At 42.2% G+C, this 23283-nt stretch overlaps 1 protein-coding gene across 1 annotated transcript in view; it reads right to left on the bottom strand.

Annotated features, from left to right (window-relative positions):
- The window catches only part of itga9 (integrin, alpha 9), a 71528-nt gene that overhangs the window by 45933 nt on the left and 2312 nt on the right, over positions 1–23283 (bottom strand). The window contains exons 3-15 of the mRNA XM_065959688.1: positions 22640–22746; positions 18827–18950; positions 17008–17075; positions 10942–11071; positions 10778–10863; positions 10620–10682; positions 8572–8709; positions 8063–8168; positions 5556–5650; positions 4205–4295; positions 3861–3906; positions 3602–3756; positions 563–723 (exon numbers count right to left, since the gene is read on the bottom strand). Coding sequence (XP_065815760.1) covers positions 563–723; positions 3602–3756; positions 3861–3906; positions 4205–4295; positions 5556–5650; positions 8063–8168; positions 8572–8709; positions 10620–10682; positions 10778–10863; positions 10942–11071; positions 17008–17075; positions 18827–18950; positions 22640–22746 — 1370 coding nt within the window. The remainder of the gene's footprint in view (positions 1–562; positions 724–3601; positions 3757–3860; positions 3907–4204; positions 4296–5555; positions 5651–8062; positions 8169–8571; positions 8710–10619; positions 10683–10777; positions 10864–10941; positions 11072–17007; positions 17076–18826; positions 18951–22639; positions 22747–23283) is intronic.

Raw genomic sequence — 23283 nt, 5'->3', positions numbered from 1 at the left:
GGCGTTGGCTTTGAGTTTGACATGAACTGAAGTTCCTAAGTCTTAAAAAAGGTTGACAGCCGCATCATGTAAGACAGCAGAACGAGATGAAGCATGGTGAGAGGTGAAGCTGAATCCAAATGTCGGTGAATAAAAAAACATTCAACCTAATCAGATATTGTGGTGCATCATTGTATGATTGTTTTTGCAATTGGTCGAAACATGGCGAGTTAATTAGAGTGATGAAAGTCAGAACGGGCAATAGGTGAAAAGATTTGGGAGCAGAAAAGGGCGCCAATAAAAATCCAGCTCCCTGAAGAGAGCCTAAATTCCCATCATCAATACTGTCAACATCTGAGCTGGAAACATACAAACTGTGACGCTCCAACCAAAAACAAACCACACAATTATCTGTAAATAGCAAATATCTCATATCAGACGTCAACACCGAAGAGAGAGAGGAAGAGAGCGAGAGAGGGATCAGGGTCATGGGAAAGATCAGCTGAGGACACGAGCAGCATATGGACAGACCCAACATAAACACACACACACACACACACACTCACACAATCCCTCCCTTTACCTTCACGTAGGCGGTGAAGCGCTGGCACTCCTCCCTGTCGATCTCCAGGCTGAGCTGCTGGCTCATCTGGCTGATCTGAGAGCCGCTCTGGGTGAAGTAGACCCGGGAAGGCTGGCTCTTCTGCCGCTTATCCACATCAGCCGTCAGGTTATAAAGCAGATCTGAAAAGAGTGTTAAGACTTCCTGTTAACTGACAGCGGCGGTTATCGGAGTAAAGATAATCTGGAGAAACACTTCAAGTATGCAAGGGTTTGGTTTTCTGATGATTGCCGTCAAAACATGGGGTGGAAGAGATGAATTATTGCGTATGAATGAATGTGAGTCAGAGGGAAGACGGGAACATTTTTCTGGTCGAATCATCTGATATCACTTTAACTTTTAACAAGAGCTCTTTGTGTCGAGTTGTTTATGAAAGATTTAACATAATCGTTTTGCTAAATCTTTCACCCACAGGCCAGAAAAACACATGAAGAAGAGCTGCGGGGTTTCCTGGCCGAGACAGCAGCAACAACGACAAGCTTCACATGAAGACAAAAAAACAGACCAAGAAAATGTAATTAGTTAGGAAGGCTGTGATCCAATCCTGGTATCAGATATCGGTCTGATAAGGATTCAAATGAGATCTCTGTGACAAGTGTGTTAAGACTCTCTGTTGATGGTTTGAACGCAACAAATCACCTGGAACAACAGTTTGCCATCACCTTCATACAAAGACTGTGAATATCAATGGATGAAGCTTGAGTGATGTCATGAATCTGTGCCTGCAGGGGGCTCTGGAGGAAATCGAGATAATGTTTTTTATGAAAACCTGATGCTGTTTAACATGTTAATGGTTCCCAGTCTCATCCTCACTGTGAGGAATACAGGTGATTAATTAAACACTGGTATCAGATCGGATAGGTATCTGTTTCTGAAGATATCCAAAGCCCAGGTATCAGATCAGTACCGTTCCTGAAAAAGTTGGATTGTTGCATCATTACAATAAATAAAGCAGTTTGCCATGTGCAGACACTGGTTAAATGATCCTTAATGGTTTTATCTTCCAAGCGAATAAAAAGCTCTTATTTAAGATCGTTTTTATTTAAGAGAGTTTTTGAGTTATTACATTCAAGATGTGCTCATAAGACAGAGGGTTAGGATTTACTGCTGACAACCTGATCTTTGACATTAGAAGCTTTTTGTGCAGATTTTATTTTCCGCTTCAGGTGAGCAGACAAGGATTAGCGGGGAAAAAAAGGGAAATTAATTTTCCAGCCGCTGGGCCAGAGGTTGTATTTCTGTGAAAGAAAAACATTTCAAAAACAACATTCCTTGCTGGCTCCGCCCCCCTGACCTTAAGCAAGAGCTCCTTCAAAATCTATTTAAAAATTGAAGAATCGTAAAGCATGATGTCAAACATTACTAACACTTCCAGGAAAACCGTACATGGGGCTTCAGGGCCATTCAAACGCCATCCACTCTGAATGAATCAGCCTCAGTCTGGAGTAATTGCCTCAGGAGGGTGTCACACCGGTAAAACAGTGGGAAGGGTGGCAGAACACACCCCACTTGGACCAAAGCCTCCCTGTTTCCTCCGCTCCAAACAGAGGGAAACGCCATGAGCTCACTCCAGAGGAGGCTTCATTAGAGGAGTCACCAAACACATGTTGCTGCACTTTCCATGCTGCTGTCCAGACGGCTGAACAGAGAGGCTTTATCCCTGAGAGCCAGGACACAGTCATTATGTAACGACAGGGCTCCTGCTCCCCTGGGGTTGGGTTTGGAGGGGGGGGGGGGGGGGGGGGGGGAGTGTGAGTGACCACACCCAAACACTGGAAACAGGACCGCACCTCAGCACTCAAACAGGCACCGCACCCTCGAGCCAGTCACCCCTGAAGGGTCGGGCCAAACGCACCGATGCAGAGGCCAAAGTGCTAACCGCGCTGACTGCCTCCAAGCCTGAGGAGAATTTCTCAGCCGGATTATGTTTACATTTTTACACAATTTAAAAGTTCAAGTGGTATCACTTTCAATCCCTCGAAAAACACAAAATGACAGCTCAAAAGTATGGCTTTAGAAGTTCACTGTGCCAAAGTGCTGGTTTGCCAAGACATAAGACTCGAATAACCAGGACTTCCCTCTCAAAGTCAACCGTTCCAATAATCGCTTAAAAGACCTTCGATGTGAATTTCAGTGCATAGTTATAAAAAGGTGCACAATCACACACAGAGGTCTCCCATTCTGCAGAACAGACAGTGAACAGTCTCCATGTGATCTGCAGAGTCCCTCTGCACCTTTAAGAAAAAGCTAAAGACCCAGCTCTTTCATGAATACCTACTAACTTGATGATGGTCTCCATATTATTGATGATGATGATGATGGTTGTGACGATGGTTTTTGTTTGATAACGACGACTTATAAGATGGTTTCTATACTGATTAGAGCTCTCAAGAACTGCCCTCAATGTTGTGCTTTGCCTCTGGTCACTTCCTGTCAGCACCTGTGGGTCCAATCAGACTCAAAGCTGATCGTTTGCTCTTACTCACATTGTTCCCTTTTTTCTAGATCCTTGCTTGTGTTGTTCTTACTCTCTGATGTACGTCGCTTTGGATAAAAGAGTCTGTGAAGTGAATTGTAGAATTGTATCTAGCTTTTAGTGCGTTCCATTTGATCTCAGAAGTCTGAAATTCAAGGTTACCAGTTATCAGGAACGCTTGAAATGCTGCAGGTGTGTCACTGTGAGGTGATGCACCAGGAAGGGAAACAGGTTTTTTACCAAGGGAATGAAAAATGTTTGTTAATTTTGCTTTACCATGAATTACAATGAAGAAAAATGTTTCATGAACTTACTCTCTGATGTACGTCGCTTTGGATAAAAGCGTCTGCTAAGTGAATTGTAGAATTGTAGCATGAAATCCTTAGTCAGGGACACTCAAAGTGGAAAGATGTTTTTGTTTCAGTGGGTGACAGCAGTTGGGTCTTTGAGTGATATAACTCACAGTTAGTTTTGATGCCCTCATAGTGAGAATTAGAGGTTTCTCCTGGAGGATTTGTTCTCACCTATCTGCCCGGGCAGCTGTTTCCCCCTGAAGCGCATGCAGACGGTGACATTGAAGCAGTTTTGGTGGTGCTGGCCCTCGTGGCACTGCGGCACAGTGATGTTGATGGAGACCGGCAGGAAGATGGAGACATCCACCGTAATGACAGGCCGGGTCCTACAACCACACAGGAACACAAGAGTGGGAGAAACTGGAGATTAAGACGAGACAGAGGTAAGCAAAGAAAAACAGCAGGTTCACAAAATGATACAGCTACTCACCTCAGCAGCACAACACTGTCTGACATGAACGCTCCAATGGTGACATCTGCAACAAAGACAGGCACACGACTAGATTCAATATGACAGAAATGTAGCTTCTGCTTTAAGCACTCTTTACACCTGCAAATCCAAAACAATGCACAGAGGAGTTAAACTGTCACACAGGCTGAGTCTGAATGTCAGCTGAGGAATGCAGTAAACAAGATGCCTCTATCACGAGTCTCTGCACTGCTGCTGCAAGAAACCATGAGGCTGCAAAACTAAATATTTAACAATCTCTTCCTTTTCCTGTTTGATGTTTCTGTGAAAATGAAACTTTTCATCTCATCTGGTTTTGAACTTACCTGTGTATCCGTTGCTGTCCATGTCCACATCGCCTGAGATCGACTGGCCAAACATCTGCAGACCAGGGCTAACGCTGCGTCCAGACAGTTTCTGTAACAGATGATACCCGCCGTCAGATAAAAACATGTGTGAGCAAACATGGAAGAAAGCGAGCGAGCTAGAAGATTGTGTGATCTGTTTGTTCAAATGCAAAGATACATTTTGCAGCTTTGCATCGCTGATATGTCGGGAGATTTCTTTGGTAGCGTTCTTGCACAGAGTAAGAGCCAGAGCAAAAAACGGAATTAGCTTAGCTTAGCATAAAGGGGACATGTTGTGAATAATCCACTTCTACAGTGTTTTTGAACATATTCAGTCTTTTGGTAACCTGAGTGTCCACAGACCCACAAACTGTGAAATACACCCAAATGTGCTCTCCTTGTGATGTCACAGTGGGATTCTGGTAAAAAAAATCCCTTCCCCTCCCCTTGCATCTCCACCCATGGACTCCACCCCCAGCCTAGAACAAAACTTTTACACAGGTTGGCCATTTTTTTTCTCGCTAGCGAAGGAGTGATGTCTACTGGGAAAACTCAGGGGGGGGCTCATTGCATTTAAAGAGACACACACACCAAAACGGAGCGTTCTGAGAGAGCTGGTTTATACAGGCTCACAAACCTCCTCTGGTGCTTGATTCATGTTATATTTTGACCAAAGCACAGCACAGATGTTTCATTTAGACCACAGGGGGCTGTTTGAAAAGGTGGAGGAGGGGGAGAATATGTCCTCTTTAAAGGCAGGGAAAACTGCTTCCTGTATACATACCATTTTATCCTTCCTTGTCCTAAGTGTAACTATCTCTCTGATTGTATAGCTGAATTTCTTTCTGCAAGCTCTTTTTGAATAATGACCTAATCCGTGCCCTGCTATCACCCCACACGTGCAACTTTATCTGATCAACAACCCTGTCTTCACCTTCAAATTAAATATCAATGTTTGGAATAAAAACTTTAAAACTGCTTCACACAAGCCGACCTCAGGACTGGTGATAGTTTAGATCATGTGGGGAGTTTTTTTAAACTTTCCCACGCAGATCTGCTGATTTCCCTCATTTAAAGCTGCGTGGGTCTTCTTCTGTTGTACTCCTGAGGCTACAACACCACCTGCGACTTTACCACACATTACTCAGCTACCTCAGTATGCAAGGTGAACACATGGTTTCCATCAGCGTTTAGCACGCTGCGGTGAAGCTACAGAGAAATATTATATCTGAAGAAAAGGAGGGAAACAATGATCTTCCATCGCTAACCATGACTAAGCAAGAAACATATCCATCATATTTTAATGTGAGGAGATAAAAAAAAATCTTACCATGGAGTATTTGCTGATGATTCCCGTTTCATCGCCGTGGTAGATATAAACAGCTCCTGCGTAGTCGTCCTCTTTAGGGGCTCCGATTGCTACATCTAAAGAAACGAGTAAAACAGTGTTTTTTTTTTCATGAGACGTTAAAGAAAATGAGGACATAAGCGACGGCTTGTTTTTTGTGAATGCCTTCTGTTTACTCTCAGCTGGCCAGCGCCTGGGAAACAAGCAGTTACAGTAAGACTCTTAATAGACAATTAAGTGTTGTTAGTGGCCGTAAAAACTTGTGCGACCTCTGAGAGAGTGGAAACAAGACTATAAAGTGCTGGCAATGAGAAAAACAACGTCTCCTTATCCCCATTTCCACAGCAAGTCCATATATAAACGTTCTTTTTATAAACCAAAACACCTCTGGGGTCGAGTGGTGCACATTCCGCAGAAACAGGACAAAGAATGGCTTTATTTGTTGTGTTAATTAAGCAGATTATGAAGAAGCAGAATTAAACGAGACATGTGTTTTTTTGATTTTTCTACAGTAGTTCTCTCAGATTTAAATGGTAGCAGTTTTGGTTGTAAATCACAGATTAGTCAGTGTGGCTCTTCAGACACAGCGAGAGCGACGAGTTGCAGGATGAGTTATGCTTCCCAGCTGCCATCTTTCTCCTCACACACACACACACACACACACACACACACACACACACACACACACACACACACAGACACACACACACACACACACACACACACAGACACACACACACAGACACACACACAAAAACACACAAACATGTGCCAGGCAGCAAGCCTTGAAGCGTTTCTCTCACAGTGATGAAACCGGGCAGCAGCTTCCAGTCTGAGAGTTTGAGACAGACGAGTGCCAGGAAAAACGACATGTAGATGTACGCCTGTGTGTGTGTGTGTGTGTGTGTGTGTGTGTGTGTGTGTGTGTGTGTGTGTGTGTGTGTGTGTGTGTGTGTGTGTGTGTGTGTGTGTGTGTGTGTGTGGATTATTTGGCGTGTGTCAGGATAACTTGGTGCACAAGCGGGTAGAAGAGGGCAATATTTTTCTATAGATTCCCCCCTTGTTAACTAAACAGAAAGTCTGTGAAAATGGACGCTTGGTTTGGTTGCACCTCCCCAACAGACCACATTTACTCGTGAGAAATATAACATTTACAACTTTATCTCTCGCCAGACGACACAGGAAATAGTTTTGTTGCACGACTGTCAGGACAATGTCACATTAATAGCAATGAATACTACAGCAAAGTGTTGGTCATTGTCTGGATTAGAGATTTCATAGACCACTGGAGGGTCATTAAACAAACGTATACATGCAAAACACGACCGCCATCCGGGCTCTGACTGGCCAAATGGCGGCCCTAGAGATGGTTTCGCGGTTAGACGGAGAAAAGTTTTGAATTTAATGGCTGCTCTGTTTTTGGTGCATTCAAGGACTCTCTGGCTTGAAATAATCTCTACTTTTTTTTTTTTTGCATTGCAGACGCTTTGATAATCACTAGCAAAAACACAATTTACACAGGTGTAAAGTTGCAGCCAATACAATTTCCCACCATGGTGGAATAAATCTAAAATGATTGGTCCTGTGAGGATGGGAGTAAATCCTGAAACTTTAATTATGTCTTCTGTAAAATACGAGAGATTTGTGTTCAATGGACCAAACCGTGTTAAAGCCCTACAAACTGACCCTGGACACAGGTTTCAGATGTCTCTTTGTTGTGTGCAGTTCCTTTAAAGTGGGATTTTCTACTCTTCACTTCCCAGGTTGTGTTTTGGATTTCATGCTCATCCTTTTTGACCTCTGGCTCCACAGAGCCTTTATTTGTAATGTCACGACTTGTGACATTAACGATCTTGGAATTGGTTTCCTTTAGATTGAATGAAGGCTGACCGATTATGGGCGTGGTTGATCTGACTGACGGGGGGGGGGGGGGGGGGCGTGTTGTAGCTGTTTTCCAGGAGGCTTAAGGCCAACGCAGCTCCCCCTCTTTGGCTCTGTTTCCACCAAGTGGTCTGGTTTGGTTCAGTTCGGTGTTGTAAACATTTCTTGGTGTTTCCACCGTCAAAAGTCGGGAAGGCTACCAGAGTAACAGGTTCTACTTTTTTGGTACCCTTCTGTCGGGGTGCCAAGCGTACCTGCCAACCCTAAAGGTTTGAGCTAGACCAATGCAGTCCGTTGATTGGTCGAAAGAATCGTCTCTTCCTGTGTGACAGCGGTAATAAAGCACAAACATAAAATGCACCATGTTCTAAAGTCCTGTGGATTTGGAGAGAGTCTTCAAGGCTGTTTTTATACGATTGGCTGTGGAAACGCAAGAAATATCAGGGTTTACCATCCAGCAGTTCCAATATGGCGACTGCCATCATCTGGTATCAAAACTCCGCTTCGGAAGCCAATGGTTGACATCATCACTGTGTTTGGTCTTAACTCAAAAACATGTTTGTGAAATATATCAGGCAGTCTTAGTTATCACAGAACTTTTTACTGACCCTGATATCCATCGTCATCTACGTCTCCGATTGCGGTGATGCATTCTCCAAAGTGTGCATTGAAAGCGTTGTCGCCACTCAAAACACCGGCCTCCTCCATCACACCCTGCAAAATAAATAATAAAAAAGAAGCCACAAGATTTATTTTCTGAGCTGGCAGAAGACAAAAGTAAACTGCTGCAGAGAAATGATTGCCTCTTTTCTCAGATAAAATTCTTTGGCTAGGACTGCAGTCGCTTGGCTTTTATCCAAACGATTAAACCACCAAACATGCAGCCGACTTCCTCCCTGGAACAACTCATAAATATAAAAGGTACAAACAGAAGCTTGGGTAAAAATAATCTCCCTCACTCCCATCATGCTCTGCTGTTTTAATCTGTAATCATGATAACAAACACGATGGGGAAAGAAATCAAACATGAGCGAGCGGAGCAACGATAGCGGTAAAGAAATGTATAGTGGACAAAAAAATAAATCTGTGCGTTATGGTTTCATGTTCCCACACTCACATTGCCCTTGCTGAGGTACACAGACACCTGGCCCTCGTCCCGGAGCTGGCTGTGCATGGGAGCCCCCACCAGCAGGTCCGACAGGCCGTCCTGGTTCAGATCAACTGCACACAATGAGGAGCCAAAGTAAGAGCCCATCTGAAACCAAGCCGAGCCACAGAGCAATGGGTCAGATCACAGACACTTCTTCTTCACTTCATTACATTCACATACCAACCACACTCTGACTTCCCCTTTATTATCTGCACCTTTTAAAAGCGGCCGTAAACGTCCTTTATTCCCCTTCTGTAAGGGAAGCATTAGCTGCCTCCCTGGCTTTGGTTACTGCAGCGCAGACGTAAACATCACATTTCTAACAACAGTGCATGTCTGCAATGCATCAGAAGACTTAACCACATGATCCCAGAGGCAGATTAGGTTAGAAAATAATGAAAAAGTACAGTAAAACAAAAGCCTTGATGTAAAATATGTGCTGCAGAGCGATTTGCTGTTTTGCTCAATTGTTATGTTTTCAATGTTTGTATGTCATTTTCAGTTGGGTAATTTTTTTTTGTGATAGTAAATATTCTTACTTTGTTATTTTTACTGTATTTTATTTTAACTTTGTTTAATCTCTTAAGGTGAGGTTTTGAGATAAGCCCTCATGGGCTTCTACCTCACCAAACATGTGTTTTATTTTTTATTTGTTTTATTTTTCTGTTTGACTTTTCTTTAAAAAAAATGTGCAAATAAACAAAACAAAACAAAACAAAACAAAACAAAACAAAACAAAACAAGACAAAACAAAACAAGACAAACTAAACTAAACTAAACTAAACTAAACAAAACAAGACAAACTAAACTAAACTAAACTAAACTAAACTAAACTAAACTAAACAAGACAAAACAAAACAAGACAAACTAAACTAAACAAAACAAAACAAAACAAAACAAAACAAAACAAAACAAAACAAAACAAAACAAGACAAACTAAACTAAACAAAACTAAACTAAACTAAACTAAACTAAACTAAACTAAACTAAACTAAACAAGACAAAACAAAACAAGACAAACTAAACTAAACAAAACAAAACAAAACAAAACAAAACAAAACAAGACAAACTAAACTAAACTAAACTAAACTAAACTAAACTAAACTAAACTAAACTAAACTAAACTAAACTAAACAAGACAAGACAAAACTAAACTAAACAAAACTAAACTAAACTAAACAAAACAAGACAAACTAAACTAAACTAAACTAAACAAAACAAGACAAACTAAACTAAACTAAACTAAACTAAACTAAACAAAACAAGACAAACTAAACTAAACTAAACTAAACAAAACAAGACAAACTAAACTAAACTAAACTAAACAAAACAAGACAAACTAAACTAAACTAAACTAAACTAAACTAAACTAAACTAAACTAAACTAAACTAAACAAAACAAGACAAACTAAACTAAACAAAACTAAACTAAACTAAACTAAACTAAACTAAACTAAACAAAACTAAACTAAACAAAACAAGACAAACTAAACTAAACAAAACTAAACTAAACTAAACTAAACTAAACTAAACTAAACTAAACTAAACAAAACAAGACAAAACTAAAGTAAACTAAAGTAAAGTAAAGTAAACTAAACTAAACTAAACTAAACTAAACTAAACAAGACAAAACTAAACTAAACTAAAGTAAAGTAAACTAAAGTAAAGTAAAGTAAAGTAAAGTAAAGTAAAGTAAAGTAAAGTAAAGTAAAGTAAAGTAAAGTAAAGTAAAGTAAAGTAAACTAAACTAAACAAGACAAAACTAAACTAAACTAAACTAAACTAAACTAAACTAAACTAAACAAGACAAAACTAAACTAAAGTAAAGTAAAGTAAAGTAAAGTAAAGTAAAGTAAAGTAAAGTAAAGTAAAGTAAAGTAAAGTAAAGTAAAGTAAACTAAACAAGACAAAACTAAACTAAACTAAACTAAACAAAGCTAAGCTAAGCTAAGCTAAAATAAAATAAACTAATTAAAAACAGAAGGGAGAATACAAGACCTCGTCCCAGCTCATACCATTCTCCCAGAGGCTTGAAAACTCTTCACTAAAGATGCACCATCGATTTTGAAAATGTAAACCTGCGCAGGAGAAAAAAATAAAAAATCACTGCAGCAAGAAGAAACTTTTAATTCATCAGCTGGAAACAAGAGAAAAAAAAGATGGAGGTTCCTACTTTTCCACTGCCGCTGTGCTGAGGCGCCCCTGCAGCGATGTCGATTACGTTAGGGGAGGAGAAGTGTCCGGCGGTCACCGCGTAGCCTGAGGACAGAGACGAGAATCAGCCACCGCTCTTTTGGTGCTCGTAGTTGAGAGTTAACAAAAAGAAGGCTCTCTCACCCAGGTAGCTGTATCTGTGGGAGTCGATGTCGTCTTTGTTCGGGCTGGAGAAGGACTCAGAAGTCAGGTTGTACACCTTGATGGTCCCGGTCCAGTAGTACGACCCCGGCGCCCCCATCACAACCAGCTCCTGAAAATTTGAAAAAAATTTCCTTTAATTTTCCCTCAATTTTTATACATGATGGTCACTCGAACGTAACAGAGAAAAGAAAGGGAATGGACATTTTGTTTTTTTTCACCTAGAGCAGAAAAACACACTGACCCCATGTCCTAACACATCCGTCTACCCAAACCAAACAGGACACTGAAACCAAAATACACAGCTTATCACAGAAGATATGTTCTGAATGTTACAGAAGAGACAACTGTAAAATCAGAATAAACACAGTCTATAGCTGTTTTCATATCTGCACTCCTGAAAAGATCTAGATCATTTCAGGAGGACTGCTCCTGAAATCCTGACCTGGCTGTTCTTATATGAACCTCACAGCGGGAGACTATCGCTGTCAGACGAGACGGAAAACTGGAGGTGAATTCTCTGGATAACTTCCTGCAGCTTTCTCACTTCAGCTCACTCGGACTTTCTGCTGAAATAATACGAGGAGGGCTGGCAGGTGAAATTGGTACCAATGTTTATTAAAGATAAAGTCAGAGAGAAAAACATGGCAGTTTGCATTCACACATGCAGCTCCTCCTGGAAATATCAGGAGTTTTCTGCAAGTGTGAAAGCCCTACATTACAGCCAGTAAATAACAGACCTTTAAAGCAGGGGTTTCCAAACTTTTCAGGTCGTGAGCCCCAAAATGAGGGTGACAGAAACTGTTCTTTAAGGTGGTTAGTTAGGTATATAACGTAGCGACAGCCACGCACACACTAATAAACCTATCCAGCCTAACAGCCTAAAAACAATAAAAAAAATTCCATTTTACTTAATGATAGTGTCTTATATGACATCGGACTACTTTTTGTATATTTACAAAAATGCTGCTTTAAAGGAACCAAATATTAAGCAGAGTAACATAAAGTGCGTCTCAGGGCTGGGTGATATGTCAAGTTAACTTCTTCCCTAGAGCTGCCAGTTTGCCCATTTTTCATTTCACTGTCTTCACCCTGCCCTGCTCCACCTCTAGACTCTGAGACAAGGAGCGTCATTTATTCAAAAGATCAAAATAAATCACCAGAGAGTAGAAGATGGCTCACGAATCTTTAACACTATGAGAGAGAAAAACCTAAAGCACAAAAAGAAACAAGAAAACCTCAAATTGACACTTAAAATCAGGATAGCAACAGCCAGAAGGAGCGCCACGCTCGGTAAAATGTGTCCTATTGAAACCAATAATCTCTAGAGTCATACAAGACATGATGTCTCTAAAGCCGGGTAAGTGGGAAGAGGAGGAAATAATCCTCCTTCTTTAAGTACATGCCAATCCAGCAAAGATGTAAAGGCTTGCATACTCAGTTTTGTTTTAATGACTTTGATTGAACGTCTGTCTGCGCAGCAATTAGCTGCTGAAGAAAAATGTCAGGAAAGAAAAACACTGCCGGGTGAGCGTTTGGTTAACCAGCAGCCACACACTGGTTTGTGTCTATCTGCTGTTAACCACACGTCCAGATGGCGTGCCCGCCGAAGCCGCCTTCTTTGAAGTCGGGGCAAAATGACGTCTGTAAAAATGAGTCGTTCACAGCTTTCTGTCGTGACGTTCGGCTGCTGAAGGGACCAGAGAGCAGGACAATAAAGATGCTCTGTTTTTACAGTACACTTAAAAGATCTGCTCAGCACTTCCTGGTTTTCTCTCGGCTGATGGTATCAGTGTCACAGGATGTTTAGACACCACTGAGAACTCAAACAAGCTGAACAACACAGAGAGGACCTCACTCAGCAGTCCTCTCCTGTGCTGCGGTGTGTCAAACATCTGGGCACCACCAGGCGCACGCTCCGCGGTTCAGACAAGGATAAGGTCGAACAGTCTCTTTGAATTCTTCACATTCTTTAAAATGAGGGGGGGTTAAAAAAAAACCCAACAGATCAACTCTAACGTCCTCAGTCAGGAGGGTTTGATGATTCTGTCGTTTGAAACTTATCTGAAACTTTTCTTTTTTCCTAAAGTTAATGACTCCTCTCTTTTCTTATCATCAGATGTTACACGCTCGGCCGTAACCAGCTATGAGGTCATCAAGGTCTGGACCGTGGGTCATTATTTAATAAACATTGGTACCAATTAATATATGAAGCACTGGATGGCTTTTACTTTGAAAAGACTGATACAGAAATGTGAGGAAGTCATGCCTCTGATTGCAGTTTTTTCCCACAGTGCTTCATAGTAAACACAGCCGCTTAACAACACTCGGCCTCCGCCTTAACGACGGATGTAGAAATAAACAAATTGATTTCAATACTCATGCATCTCTCTATTTCTCAAGACACATTTCAGGGAGGATGCATGCGGCCTAGTGGAGCATGAAGTGTGCACTGTTTCCCACCTAAATGGTAAGTTTTCTGCACATTTGATCGGCATTTCAGACAAAATCAACCAGTAGGTGCTCCATCTCCCTCACACCTCAAAACCTCAAAACTAAACGTGGGCAAAGTTTCAGATCATGAGGTAAGCGTATGTTGCAGTAATCCCACATTGAGTCAGCAGGGGGCGCTAAACGGCTTGTTGCGCAAATCATGCGATAGTTCCCCCGATATGAAACCAAGAATTTCATGAGGAAAAAGAATGGCCAGTGCCGACAGAGGGTTTAATCATCATTGGACGAGAGCCAATGTGTTTTAAGTTGGATAATTCTGTAAAACAAAGCAAAGCATCGAATTCACATATTTAGGTACAAGAACGTAATTCTGCTTCAGCTTAAAAATGATCAATACGTCTAGAACTTTTGATTCATATTGTCTTTGCAGCTCAGGTATAGAAACATCAAGTGACCTGCAATGCTTTAACCTCATTAGGTTGAAGTAAACTAAAGCAAATGTCCTTGATTTATGTGACATCCATCTATCAAAATCCATCCATCCATTTCCCCCTGAATATTCAGCCGTGCCCTGAGGACGCTTTTTACATCGCTCACAGTAAACTGTTCTCCACTAACTGAGCGTAACAGTCATATGAGACTTTAAAAGGACTCGTAGAACATCAGGAGAGAATTATATCGCTAATGTATAGAAAGCAAAAAAAAACGTCTAAAATGCTTGAATGAATTTAAAAGCATTCCTCGTGTGCACATTTTTTATTTTTGGCTTGGATTCCTTTTCTTACTTTAAATCTGTAACTTTTTCTGCTTACTGTGCCAGCTTCATCTTTCTTCCTGCTCACAGAAAACGTGGGAAACTAAAAAGATGAGATACAAAAAAGGTACTGTGCCACCAGGGATGATGTCATGTTCATACAAAAACAGAGGCACGTCTATGCTGAGGAGGAAAGGAAACTGGTATATTTTCTTTAAAGTCTTTATCTGGTGGAACCACAGCGGAGGTTAAGTGAGGTCGCTGCAGCCTTTCCTCCACTATCAGCCTATGGAAACATACACTGACAAACAGTTATCAGCAGATAGTCAGCGGAGCGCCCGGCGGCTTTGATACCAATGCTCATGTATGTCTGAGTGTAGAATTCAGATTTTCCACATTATTTGACATCTTAAACAGCTCAAGGGAGGAGGAAAAATCCCCCCTCCAGCCAGAACATATAACGTCTCTGTTTCCTCTTCTCAGAATCCTACAGAGTCAACGTCAACAGAGACGAGGGTTGTTTGAAAACTTGAGCATGATAATGTTAACTTTAATTTACTGCTTTATTACTGACACATGGGTCTGTATGGACTTTAAGCCCAGAGTCCATCATGTGCTCTTTCTACTGAGGCGTCACTGAAAGCATCATGACCAGCTGCAAGACAGCCACTAAGATCACTGGTAAAATGGTAAACTGGTCTTCTGACTACTCAAAGCTCTTTTACACCGCAGGTCACACCGACACATTCACACACTGATGGTAGAGGCTGCTGAGTAAAGAGACCATCAGTAGTAACTCATCCATTCATACGCTGCAGATTTAGCAGCAGGAGCAACTTGACATTAAGTGTCTTGCCCAAGGACACATCGGACATGTGGCTGCAGGAGCTGGGGATCAAACCCCCGACCTTCCGGTTGAGAGACGACGGACTCTCCACCTACTTTGTTGGGAGCTCTTGAGCTCTCTTAGGCTCCTCAAGATCTTTGGTTGACGGCCTGCCAGAACCCCCCCCCCCCCCCCCCCCCCTTTGCTCCCTATCCCTCTTCCGGCATTTTATCCCATCTCTCCCCCTATCCCCTTCCAAGCCAGGTGCAGTCTAGTCCTGTGAAGGCTGTTTGGTCATGAGCCGGGGATCCGGCCGATGATTTCTGCCTTTATATAAGGCTGTTTTTTTTTCTTACCACTGTAACTTTTGCTTTAGCAAGTGCTCATGATGGATAGGCCGGGTCTTTGTAACATAGCAATAAGTAAGGTCTTTTACCTGCTCCTTTGTAAAGTGTCTTGAGATAACACTTGTTATGAGTTGACGCTATACAAATAAAAATTGATTGATTGATTGACTCTACCAACTGAGCCTCAGCCGCTCCTTGTGCTTCGCTCCCCAACCTCCTGAAAATCACCAAAAACCTGCCTCATCCTGCAAAGCTGAACCAGCTCTTCAACCTCCTGACATCCAGGAAGAGATACGGGCACCACCAGAACCACCAGAACCACCAGAACCACCAAAACCATTTAATTCACCGAGCTGTCCGGGTGCTGAACTCTAACTTATCAATCTCATCTAACCCTGAAAGTTAAGACACTCACTGAAAAACAACCCCACCATGCACAAGAGGATTTGATTTGATTATTGTGTCACACACAAACATGTCCAGCCCAACACAGCCTAACAGAGTTACAGTGAGTACAAAGAGACCTGAAACCACAGGTAGACACTTAACAAAACTGAATAACCAGCCAGACTAGAAAGATTGAAAGTAAACCAACTCTTCATCCTGTCGACATCGTCTCTCCAGAACATTTCAGGTTATTGAAAAACACATTTATTACACAAATTCATTCTCGACTTTTCCTAAATCCCATCGTCTGTGTTCCTCCGGGATGTTCTTTTATTCTGTTGACTTCCAGAGCAACAGGAAAGATTCTAATCCTCAACTGAGCAACCAAAGATCTCCGACTTCTTTTAATGCTTGTTTCAACATAAAAATTCAGGAACATCACTGCACTTAATTTGAATTTATGTTTGTAATTTTGGTTGTAACCAGACGCCACTGAAACCATTCCTCTTCAAATCCAGTAATAAATCTTTAGTGATTGTGCTCACACTGCAGAGACAAAAACACTTTCTCTTTCAAGAGAACTAATGCGAACACGACTGCTGCAATATCTGTGCACGACCTTAGACGGTCTGCACGCGGCCGCTGCGTTCTCCATGCACGTCATTAAACTGCTGCTTTATGTTTTCTGTTCTCTAGTATGATCTGCTCTGCTCTTTTGTTGATATTGTGATTCTGTAGAAGCGGTTCAATCAGGAGAATTCACCTGGACTCAGTGGGCGGGGGTGGTGACGTTTATATTCTGAGAATGGTACACGATGCAGAGACTGTAGAGACTCTTTTTGTTGTATTGTACAGTTCTTTTAAAATGATTTTTATTCCTTAATCTTGCCTTGTTTATTGTTCTATGACCTGCCTGTTTTTATATTTGCTGTCCTTGTAAAGCACTTTGTAACTTGTTTTTTGAAAAGTGCTCTATAAATAAAGATTATTATTATATAAAATAAAGATTATTCTTTTTTTTAGGTCATGTCTTCCCTCAGAAGACCCCCCGGACCCCCCTCCTGTCAGACAGGGATAGTCTCCAGCTGTGAGGTGCATATGAGAACAACCAGGTCAGGAGGATTTCAGGAGCAAGTCCTCCTTAAATTATCTAGAAATTTTCAAGAGGATATTTTGAAAATGGCTCATGACTGTATAATCTGTATTTTTGACTGACAAAAAAAACAAAAAAACAAAAAGTATTGCATACATTAAGAAGATGAACATGCGCGGTTACTGACCTCGGTAAAAACTCCCGCAATCCCGGCTTGGCACGAGCCGTGCTCTTCCCCGTACTTCTGCTTGTAGTCTGCAAAGAAAAAAAAACAAAACCACAAATTATTTCACTGTGTGCCTGAGCCAGCATTTTACTGGAGTTTTTTCCTGCATTCCATATGGAGCTCGTCAAAGACCCGGGTCCCCATCCACGCACGAGGAGTCTGGGGGGCAGAACGCAGACTGAGAGGGAGAAGAAGAAGAAGAAGGGGTGCCATGCCACATTCAGAAAGTAAAAAGAGAGGAGAGGGGGGGGGGGGGGGGCGATACTCTCAGGTTACACAAATATTGAGCTTGGATCTGTGCAGAATGCAAAATGGATCTGCTTTCTCCAAAACTGTTGGCAGAGCGAGAGGAACGGGAGAGGAAGTGGAGTCCTGACCTGGGAGCTCAATGAAGGTGTAAAACTGATTTTTTTTTAAGAAGCTCTGACTCACATATCAAAACATGAGCATGAGTCAGATGAAGATGTAACACAGCACATTCCATTTTAAATGGATTTTGATTTTAAAGTCTTGTAGAGGATGTGCAAAAGGAAAAACAACCTGCAGAAAGAATGGATCTGATTAACCCCAATCAAAACAAAATGTCATCCTGATTCTCGACCTTCCAGACAAATCTTTCCTCGTTAGCGTCTCATTTCAGGAGAATAAACTCAAAAATCTGTGCTTTAAAAAGTTGGAATAAAAGCATCTTTGTGCTTAGTTTTTCTTTTTGCCCAAAGCTGCTGAGGTAAACACATTTTCCACCTCCTTTAGAAAGTACGCTCGTACTCTCTCAGCCTAACAACCTGTGTGCTCTTCAGAAGACGGAGCTCTGCATCGGAGCGAGATCACACTTCAAGGCTCTCCTGCTACTGGATCCTCAGCGCCAAAACGCCACAGAGAAAAGCCAGAAGCAGATGTGAGGGGCTGAGCGCTGAAGGTGCTGCACCGTGATCAAATAAATCCAACAACAGAGGAGAAGAAAACAGACTAAATCTCTCGCTCCAAACCCCGAGGATCTGGATCTCATGGTGGAGTCAAACGATGACTCTGATTGGTCGTAATAGGATTAAAAACACAAATAGCCTGCAGCAACACCTTCAGATCTGCGAGGCTGTAAAATAGTCACACTTTTGTTTTTAGAGCTGAATGTCAGCGTGCTTGGAAACAGACATTTCACACCAAAACTGGCCAAATGAAAAGTGGGAAAGTGAGATGTAAACTTCTCTCTCAAAGACTTTTCAAAAACCCTTATCAGTCACTTTCACACCTTTGAAACAGCAGCAGTACGTTTTTTTACCTTCCTGCTTAAATGCATCCAAATATATGAAAACCAGAGCTTTCATTTTTCATGCGGACATGGATCATTACATTGTATGTTTGTTGATGACTTTATTGTGTTTCTGTGCCTCCAATAAAAAACATGACAACGCGTGGGCAGCCATGATCAGGCCGCTGGTCTGGTCGTCATTATTGACCGCACAAACCATAATAGTCACTAATCAAACAAGGGAATCCTTTAATGCTAACTTTAGCTGTTGCCAAAAGAAGGCCTATAAAGTGTAGAGTAAAATTAGCAAAACTTACATCACTGTTAAGTTTTTATGTGTTTAAGGGATGTCGAGCATTTGAGGATCATCCGAGAGATTAAAAAAATAGGAAGCAGAATAGGACGGGAGTCATTTTACCGGTATTGGGATGGGACTGGATTATTTTTTGTGGGAAACCAACTTGCACTTGGGAACTTGCACGTTTGGTTACTAAATCAAAGTGTTGGGCCTCGTGTTGCCCCGTGCTGTACCTTCATAACACGGGATGAGCGGCTTGGTCCTGCCCTGCAGAGTGGAGGGGATGATGGAGCAGTATCCATGAGGGAGGATGTGTTCCGAGTCGTAGTAGATGTTTTTCCAGCGGTGAGCACAAGCCTGAAGGAAGAAGAAGAAAACTAGTTCAGAGACAAACTTAATCTGTAAACACAAACGACTTCAGACTTCAGTCGGACCGTTTCTCCACCGCGCTGGTTTATTTAAGCGCCGTCCTCGCCGGGGCTGGAGTCAGCGTGTCTCTGCGGCTGTCGAATGATCGTCAATGAGAGGGGGCGAATTAAAGCCCTCTGACCATATAACAGCCATGGTCTGTGGTGTGAAATATCTCCAGATCGGCCTCTCCCACGCGGCAGTTTAATGTGCAGCGAGATAACATTCACAGTTACATTTGTGTGTTTTTTTAAAAGTTTTAATTTCAAAGCAGCTCCTTCAAACAGCTGGAGAAGCCAAAAGTTCAGACAAGAAGAAAAAAGAGAAGAGAGAGAACACACTGCTGCTTTATTGTGCTGCAGCTGAAAACAGGGAGTACATTTCTTAAACTGACAGTGAGTAATTCAAAACAATATTTAGCTTCTGTGTTTTTTTTTTTTGCGAAATAAAACATTCCCCAGATCCGTACGCTAACAGGATCATGCAGACTGGATTTTGAGATCAGGCCGCATAAATGTGTCAATGTGGAAATCATTTGGTACCCAGAGAGGGGATGGTGGCGGGTTCTCCTGTGGCTCTGGGGACAGAGCTGGATGCCTCTGTGCACACAGAGCTCACTTCATTTCCCCTTTGGAAATGTTTAACTCCCACACACACACACACACACACACACACACACACACACACACACACACTGTGGGCTGTGGGTGCACACAGAGGGTCAAATGAGTATCAGAAGAGGTGGTAAGTACACATTTTGCTGCTCTTGAAGTTCCCGTGAGGAGTTCTTAGCTGGTTATGAAACAGACTGATTTTAATTATTGAAGCCTCTTCATGAGCTGCAAAGCAAACAAGATCACAATCAGACCTGAATTACTATTTCTATATCGTCATTGTTAATGCCTGAAACGCTGGCTGGATGGATCCTGTGATGACATCACCCCCATCCTTCATAACGTCCACTGGCTGGCTCGCCATCCTCCAGCATTTCCACTTCAAATTCCTCAACATCACCTACAAAGCCCTCCATAATCTGGCTCCTCCCCCTTCCTGTCTGAGCTCCTCCATTGGCAAACTCCCACCCCGCACTCTCAGGTCTGCTGATGATGCAAACCTCGTGGACCCCAGGAAGAGTAGTCACTACTTAGGTAGTGGCTAATGGGGATCCAAATAAACAATAAGTAATAAACTCACTCAATCATCATGTAAACAAAGTGAAGATAGGACTCTGAAAACTCTGAAAACATCACAGACAGTGGGACTCGGGTGTTACACCCATTGTAGACAGTCATGACTCACAGAGTTATTTTCAGAGGAGATACTTGATTTCTACATTTAAGTGTGAAAAATCACAAATAAAGACTTTAAGTAGAATCAGGTTTGCTGGAAAAACAAAGGTCGATCAGCTGACGTAAACAAAGCTCGCTGCAGCTGAAGATTTCTGTCAAAGCAGCAGAAACAGCCTTGATGGATTGAGGGGTTAAGGAGACGGTGTTGTCATGATGTTCTCGCTCAGTTTTAAAGGCTCACTGGTCACAAACAAGGCCCTCGCTGAGAGCACCGATGAAATCACCACTGTACACATCTGCCAAGCAGCCGCTTCCCCTCCCTCCCCGCTGCACAGAAACGTGAGTCCACTCAGATGAGATAAAGAACCAAACGGGGGCGCTCGGCAACACGTGGCTCTCTGCACAGTCACTCCTTTTTTTTATTTTATCATAATAACCTCATCTCAAAGCTTGTTGATGTAAAACTCTAAAAAACTGACAACTCCAAGAAGTCTTCACATTTCGAGAACGCCTGACCGACGAGTAAAGCCAAGGGTAAGGGTTTGAAATCCATGCCAGGACATTCCTCTAGGTACAAAAAAAAAATGGAACAAAGAGAAACACTTTGAAAAGAACAGAGGTTTTATCAGGCCGAGTCTGCAGGAGGAGGAATTCTTTTTGACTCCCTCAGGAGGAGGTCAGTCAGCAGCAGGTATTCATACACATTCACACCTGTCAGGAGCGCTGCAGTGCAGCAGACCGACCTGAAGGCGGATAGTTCCAGTCATTACCCCACCGCACACGAGACAGGGGGGGTTAACGTTTAATGAAAGGCCAGCCTTGGAAGGGGAACCACCACCGCGGAGGGTCCTCAGCCTAAACAAACTGTGCCAGCTGCCCTCTGATCTCTGAGCAAACACCGAGCCGAGCACCTCTGGGATTAGCACCACAAGTAAGTTCTACTTCTCTAAAACCCACCTCACTTGATTTTCTTATAAACAACAACCCGCTCTTAAATAACCCCCGCTCCACTGACTCGTCCAGCTCCAAACACGAGGTAAATGTTTCACAGTGTTATGTAACAACAAGGCAGTTTCCAAAAAAGCTGTTTCTGCAAAAAAAAAATCATCATTTCAGGCGACTGTGAGGAACTTTCATTTTGTGTTTAATCTGTGATAAATCTCTCTGCCTGTCGTGTCCTTTACAAGTGTGTTTTGAGTTATAAGGAAGAATCTCCAGTCTTTAAACTATACATACTTCTCATTTTCTCATGACAAATTGCTCCCACACTCCCTCCCATCATACACCAAGGTCTTTCAAAACATAATAAATATGACTCTGTTCTTTGTGGAGCTACAGGGACTACAGATGTAACTAGGTTATAGCTAACTCTGGTACAGCTAATTGGCTGTACATGCATGTACGTGCATGAAGGAGGACGGTGGCGGCTGTGTGGACGACACAGTCCGATGGTGGAGGCTGGGGCGTCAGGCAGTGGTTGGTCAATATTCTATCGGATGGTGTGTTTTGCTTTTGCATGTCATGGAGAATCACCAATATCGTGTTAAGTCTGTTTCTTTACCAGTAGGGATCCACAATTCTTGCCCAAATGTGAATCACAATCTGGTCTTGAGCACGCTTACTTCTACAGAAAACGTTGTAAAACACAGTACAGATTGCTTACTGTGAGAGACACCAGACAACACCACCACACAAAAAATCCAGAAATCCTTTGTACCACTGCGGCCGGAGAGACGTATAATTTAGCTCCTTCAAGAAAGTCTACTATCACTTTACATGCTCACCGTGTTTTTAAACGAGGTAACTGATTCACCTTTCCATTGAAATCACTTTCTTTATGATGCATGCTGCACATAGAAGGTGCCAATGTTCAGCTGCAGTTTCTGACTCAGACAGCTGATCCACTACATTAGAGCATGGAGCTAAAAGGATGAAGCTGAGGCTGTGAAAATATTCAAGTTGTGACATAAATTTTAAATTCCTGCAGATCTTTTTAAGTGTGACTCTTTGTTGTTGATATAATATGTTTTCCTACATCCCCTAGTGCCTTCGTTTGTACTCCTGTTTCTAAAAAGCGGCCATGCTGACTGCAACCCTCTGAACACAACACACTGTTTGGCAGTTTCAGTTTGTGCATCTCAAAGTTTGTAAGCATGTAACAAAGAAGAGAAGAAACGACCTCTTCACTCGAGGAGTTTTCTGTTGTGGTTCAGTGGTTCATGTCAGACATGTAAAACGATGATTCTGGTCTGCCTTTATGAGTGTGTGTGTGTGTGTGTGTGTGTGTGTGTGTGTGTGTGTGTGTGGTTTGCAGAGTTAGAGTTCTGTTTTTTTTGTCTTTGAACTCACCAGGATTTTGCCGTCAGCTTTGTTCTGACGGGCCAGGCTGACCCCCATCCACTCGTCGTCCCGGTCGCCCTGACACGTCTTCCCACACGACTCCCTCAGCCGGTTTCCTACAAGACAATGAGAGCAGTTTGCAGACGTTGAGTCATCAGGAGGGAGGATGCCTCTGAGCGAGCAACATGTCACCTCACAGCTTTATTGTGTTGTGTGTTTTTATTCTTTATTCTGCTGAATGTTTAAGTCTTTTTTGTGAACAGTTGGACGAACAGTTTGTGGTTATTTGGAGTATTTCACAACACCTCTCCTGTTTCTGAACAGCTGTCAACACGCTGTAACCTTTACTCAAAGAAAAACAAATAGAGTGAATCTCAGGTTGGTATCAAAATCCAATGTTGTTGTGAACAAAAACATTGGCAATATTGTGAGATTCCATTTTCTATATTGCATAAAAACCAAATGTTTTTAAGGACCCATTAAGCGCTGTAACAAATCAAAAGGTTCATGTAATTTAATGAAGTGGATGTGGGCTGCACAATTCTGGTTCAGGTTCTGGTTTAAGTTCAGGTTCAAGTTCCCTTATTTGTACCTGCAAGTAGATTTGTTTTGCAGACAGCGAGGTGATGACATCCATCATGACACACAAATTA

The sequence above is a fragment of the Labrus bergylta genome, chromosome 10 (assembly GCF_963930695.1).
Source record: "Labrus bergylta chromosome 10, fLabBer1.1, whole genome shotgun sequence".
Lineage (NCBI taxonomy): Eukaryota > Metazoa > Chordata > Actinopteri > Labriformes > Labridae > Labrus > Labrus bergylta.
This window is presented reverse-complemented; position numbering and strand designations above follow the sequence as displayed.